Source organism: Trachymyrmex septentrionalis, unplaced genomic scaffold (assembly GCF_001594115.1).
Source record: "Trachymyrmex septentrionalis isolate Tsep2-gDNA-1 unplaced genomic scaffold, Tsep1.0 scaffold211, whole genome shotgun sequence".
Taxonomy (NCBI): Eukaryota; Metazoa; Arthropoda; class Insecta; order Hymenoptera; family Formicidae; genus Trachymyrmex; species Trachymyrmex septentrionalis.
Genome location: NW_017305299.1, coordinates 541631 through 547779, shown reverse-complemented (window position 1 = coordinate 547779; position 6149 = coordinate 541631). Strand labels below are relative to the sequence as shown.

The following is a 6149-nucleotide window of genomic DNA, read 5'->3' as shown; positions in this document are numbered from 1 at the left end:
ATTATATATATATATATTATATATATATATATATATATATATATATATACATATTTTTAATTGTTTATTGCATTAAAGCGCGCGAGAATTAGTAATAAGAAATAGAATTTTTATACTAATCGATAATTATATTACCAAGTGTCTTACTTTTGGTAACGACGGTGGTTTCTTTGCAATGTGCAGCCCGCTGAAGTGAACGATATTAGGTATTTCGGGCCTCGCGTATGCAAGTAACGGTTCTTGATTGATCAAGACGAGACTCATATTCTTCGCAACGTCAGTGATACGTGGTATATTATTACCGAAATACTTTTCGGCAATCTTTTGCTGTTTTATCGCGAAATTATTAAACCATGAATGAATGCTCCACCAAGTATTGATGAAATTTATCAATCGCCTCCAAAATGGTAAATTTAATCCTGTAAGATTTTCAAGCTCCCAATTCGAGGAATGCGATGGCAGCACGGGACTGCCAAGAGTGAAACGATGGCAGTTTTGTAAGTCCATAGACATGATACCTGTAGTTATAAAACTCGTTGAGTAACACCGTTTATAGCTGTTAGAAAAGAGTGAAGAAAAACGAATGTCTAAGGGATAAGTTAAATGAAACCGATTATTTATGAATTATATGTAAAAGTCTTTATTCAAAAAATATATTTCATTTATTTGGCTTTAAATTTCAATAATTAACATTTATATTATTATTAACATATTATTAATATAAACAAAACGTTTTTATTTATTTTGTTTAATCCACCACGCGGAACAAATTCCGAATCGGATTTTGTATTTATGTATTTAAAATTATAATATACTTGTATATTATATTAATTATTGTAGTTAATTCTAATATATCTTTTAAATAAAAACTTTTATAGTTAATAAATAATTGTCAACTTTATTTCACTTTCTTTAGATACCTTGTAATTTTCTTACTCTTCCCTATATTCAAAACATCAAAAATATGTAACGATATTTTTACAGCGTGCGTATTGTGTAGTCTCGTGTTGTACACACAACATTAGTAAGCATGTATCAAACTATCACAAGCAATGAGTTATTACTATTCTAATGTATTGTAATAATATCATTCGCGTTTACTCCGTATTCGCAATTCCTTTTTTTCATAACACATAATATCATTGGTTAATAATTATATAATTTTATTTAATCTTACCTATTAAAGGTGCATTAAATCTGTGCGCTAGCATGTAGATTGCAGGAGTCATAATCATCTCCGCTATTACTGCATCAAATTGCATATCACTTCTATTCGTATAATACTTCGCGAGATCTGGATGGCTAAGAGCATCCTCAGCGATATTATGACCTAATGTTAGTAACCTTGTTTTTAATCCCGCCAATTGTGTGAGATTCCAACGGGTCTGACTCATATCAGTATCATCAATTTTTTCGTATATAAAACCGAAGTCTATTTCCGTATAATTAGTTATGCTAGTATCGTTTAAGATATTAGGAGTCAATGTTACTATTTCGTGTCCTCGCTTATTCAAAGCAAGACATATTACCCGAAATACTATCTGATGACTGTAGGATGGAGTTGGGGTAATAATCAATAGCCTTTCGCTGCATGTTAGGTTACTTGTAACCAGAATCCATAGAATGGTAATTGGGGAGATAGCAGTAATTAGTCTCATTCTGTGAGTAGAACAAGAAGATTGATAATTATACATACTTAACTTCTAACCACTGTATATCAGCATAATATTGTTCCTTACTTCAAATAATACAAAATGTGGTTTTCGAGTTATTACTAAGAATGAATCATATAAGTAAAGATTACGCTATTAATTATCAACAGTAAACTATGTAACTTAACTTTACAGTTCGTCTAGCACTTGTGTCGTTTTTTTTTTCAGAGTTTTCAAAGAGGTAATAACATCTTCTACAAGAGTGATACATTTTGAATTACGTCGTCTTTGTAAATAAAAAGGGGAGTCTTATAAAATTTTATAGAGAACATTTAAAGTCAAGACAGGTGATCGAAATTTGAAGAAGTTGTTTTAATTTAGATTTAGTTATTTTAACTGATCAAGGTAAATATAAACTGTTGTTGATAATTCAAGCTAAGCCACTTTTAATGAATTATTTCGGATTTGTTATAATTTTATAGGACATCAAAATAATTCAAAAATATAATTCAATAAACTCAAAAAAGAATGATTTTTTTAAGCATTGTGAAAACAATGAAAATGACAGTTGATTATGTTTCTAAAAGTATATCTTTTTTTGATACCATTTAATTAATCAATAATTGTCTCTCTCTCTCTCTCTCTCTCTCTCTCTCTCTCTCTCTCTCTCTCTCTCTCTCTACTAAATTGAAAAATAGTTTTTTCCCTTTTCTAAACTAAAAAACTATTTTTCAACTAATTTTTTAATTAATTTTTCTTTAATTGTGTTACTTTTGAAGTAAGGAAACAATACATATTATACTATATGTATGTTGAAAAAACATAATAGCTTTATTTTACAATCGAAAAATTACAAGATAGATATTATATACAGTAACGTGATAAATAATATTTTTCTGTTTTTTCGATATAATCTTTCAAAATAATATAAAATTAATTTTTATATTTAAATATAAAAATTAATACAAATATTAATAAAAATTAAAATAATTAATATTTTTTTACATATCGTTTATACACACATATGCCCGAGCAAAATAACATTTTTCCTTTATATAAAAATATAAATTTAATTATTAGTATTCTGTAAAGCATTCGATTGAATGAGATTGCGTGTACTTACGTTGTTAATAAAATATTCATATTATTTTAATTAATCCTCTGCAGGGATTACTAATACTGAATTACCACAGTGCAGTGTATTGCATGAATTCGACTGAAGAGACACTCTTATACTGACTTTATAGAACGAATCAATAGCATTATGTAGATTCCATCGAGGTAGAGTTTTTTTTTTATAATTCCATTTTATGATGTTAATAATACTCGATGAGTAATATTTAAATGTGTTTGTATATTGAATCCGATGAAAGATTAAAATCAAGGAGCTCACGTTTAGGAAAATCATTTCAAGGAAAACTACTTTGATACTGAACAACTTGAAGTTTTCTGGTTTTGTAAGCATTTCTGGTGTGAAGCATATGCTTGTGTATAGTTTGCTTATCTATAGTATGCTTATCTATAGTTGTAGAATGCGCGTTACTTTCTGTGCGAGCTTCACTCTGTCCATGACTTCTTCTGTAAATCTCTACTTACTGTGTAATGGCCAACAACGAGAAGTCTCAGTCCTGTCACGGTCACCAGATTGTTATTGCGCCAAATTGATGGATCACGGGAAGAAGAATGAGACACTCAAAGACTGTTCGGCGAATATGCACCTTTATTCGACAACGCAAACCACTGGACTCTCATTACAAACGATAACGTCGCCAATCTCGCTTCGTTCGCGTATCGCTGCGCACAAACACAACAGCAGCGAACGAGGGGAAAAAATCCAAACCAAAACTTACCAATGGCCGAACACGTGAGCGGAAATTAAACTAAATAACCCCGCCTTGCGCGCGGGTTACGCGTATCCTTTTGGGCGCGAACCGCGCATTCTAAATACAATAGTATATATAATATATTAGGTCTAGTTTTATCTACGAGTATATTATTCATTACATTATACATACATGGAAAAAACAGTTACGTTTGCCACGTTCAAAAATCCTATCAATGCATTTTTTGGATATAAGAACTATATCAGTATGATATTGTGATAACTGTAAGATTGGCATATTTTAACGGTTATAGCTGTAAAGATATGTCTATCTTACAGTTATCTCGACCAAATGTATTGATGGGCAAAAATTATCATTATCATTATATTCATGTTTTGAAAACCGTAACATTTTTGCTGTGTATAATTTCACAATTACATATAATTTTATCGGATGATATGTGTAACTACTTTATTATATTTCTACTTTATTATATTTCTTTTTTTTTTTAATTTCTATTGATAAAATTTCTGTAACAAAAAGTTTTATGCATTATCCTTTTACATATATTGCGTAAATAATTAGTAGAGTTAAACTCTTGATTTTTTAGTTTCCTATACTAAAGTAACTTTATTGATATTTATTTCTAATTATAACATTATATTATATAAGCGCAAAAACATGAAAAAAATTGTTAATCTCAAATGCTTTGTATTTGCTAATATTTTAAATGTGATACAACTATTGTATTATTGCAGCAATTTTTACTAGAAATGCAGGTGTATTGCGGGACATACATTATGTAAAGATTCGTGACTTAATATGAAATTCTTACAACGCAAATATTTTTTATTTTTAGTTTTTAATTTTTAAATCGACTTAATGACAAACACATAACGATAAGTAACTTATGCAGTTATTATTTTTATACAAACATTAGCACATATGAATAAGCTAGCGATTGCAAAATCTTCTGGCATTTACTTTTCTGTAACAGATAGAAATGTACGATTACTTATGCCGATTATGAATTTAATCATGAAGCTTATTTAATTTATTGAAATATTATACATCGGTTTTAATGGATTCCGATCAAGTTCAATCCAGTAAGTTCCGTTTTTGAATCCAGGCTGCTTACATTTTTCATATCTAGACTTTAATATATCACAACGAAAAAGAGCAAACGAAATAAGAGTAGTGAACTGCGAGACAGCGAAATCCAATTCTTTTACCGATTAATATTGTCTGTTGCACCTGGAAACATGGCGAACACGGTGCATCGTACATGTATATTTCAACGTACGTGTGAAAGGAAAAACTGATTTATTCGTGGATCGCCGAGATCTGTTTGTCAAGTTATAAGCACTTATTTGTAATATTCACCAAAGTTTGACAATAAAAATATTGAAATTAAAAATACAATTTGAGGAAAGAGAGAAAATATTTTGCCGTTTTCATTTGTTCTCATATAATATATCGTAACATCTTTAGAAGATCAAGATTGTATGACTGATTCTAATGGTGGTTCGTATTTTTGAATTAAGGATAATATGGAATCGTCCGCTTACGCTATAATACTAAAATTATACACATCGAGCGTATAATAATATACGGTACTAATTTACCGACTAATTTAAGTCGTAAACAAATTAATCATTATTATACACATACTTTTAATTCATTAATATGTAACAGCTTATTATTAATATGTTTAGGCAAAAGCCACTGCTGTGCATTCCATTGAAATTATCATGAAATATACATATATGACTAGTATAATAACTGTTAGCTCGTACACGAAATGCGTTTTTCATCCTTATATAACGCTTCTACATATATATAAAATACCTCGTAAAATTATAGAATATTTGAAATTGTCTATAAAATGGAAAATATAATGCAAGAGATCGTGCGGATTAACAGAATATATTGAAAACGATCATTACGAGTAATGTACATTTCTATGAATTTGATTAGATATACGTCGATTAACATGATTAAATCCCGTTCTGAGAACTTCATTCGTACTTGAGAGTATCAAGACGTGAAGATATTGCAGACGTGGCGGAATCGTTGATAGAAGATCCATGATTAACGTCTACCCGCATAATTACAATCGCGGAAGATTCAAGGCCGGTAGTCTCATATTGAACTATTTCAATTTGGCAAACAATTGCCGATATTAGCGGACTCACTCAGAGTAGTATTTACGACGCGCAAACGCATAGTTCCATGTTGGTACACAGACGTATGTGCTGCGCTGAGGATTGAAATTATGCAGATTAAGCTCGTTCAAACTGTCCGAGAGCCTAGGTGAGAACGTTGACTTCGATTATATGTGCGAGCAATTATTTCTGCTGTACCATTGTCGACGAAAATTCAAGTTCCAATGAAATATAGGAAAAAACTATTGTTTTGTTAAATGGTATAATTACAAAAAATATTGTTTTATTAAATTGCTTCGTTATAAAATGGCAATTAAAACAGTTATAGGAAATAATTGCAATCTTTATCTAATAGATACTAGTAATTGTGCAATAGATACAAGTAATTGCAATCGGATTGCTCGGACATGTCCAGATACATGTATATTTTGAACTGTTTCTATAGTTCTGTCTCGCACACGTATGTGTGTGTGTGTGTGTGTGTGTGTGTGTGTGTGTGTGTGTGTGTG

General features: G+C 30.1%; 1 protein-coding gene across 1 annotated transcript in view; it reads right to left on the bottom strand.

Annotated features, from left to right (window-relative positions):
- The window catches only part of LOC108748138, a 15277-nt gene that overhangs the window by 1452 nt on the left and 7676 nt on the right, over positions 1–6149 (bottom strand). Inside the window, exons 4-5 of the mRNA XM_018486166.1 lie at positions 1178–1602; positions 148–518 (exon numbers count right to left, since the gene is read on the bottom strand). Coding sequence (XP_018341668.1) covers positions 148–518; positions 1178–1602 — 796 coding nt within the window. The remainder of the gene's footprint in view (positions 1–147; positions 519–1177; positions 1603–6149) is intronic.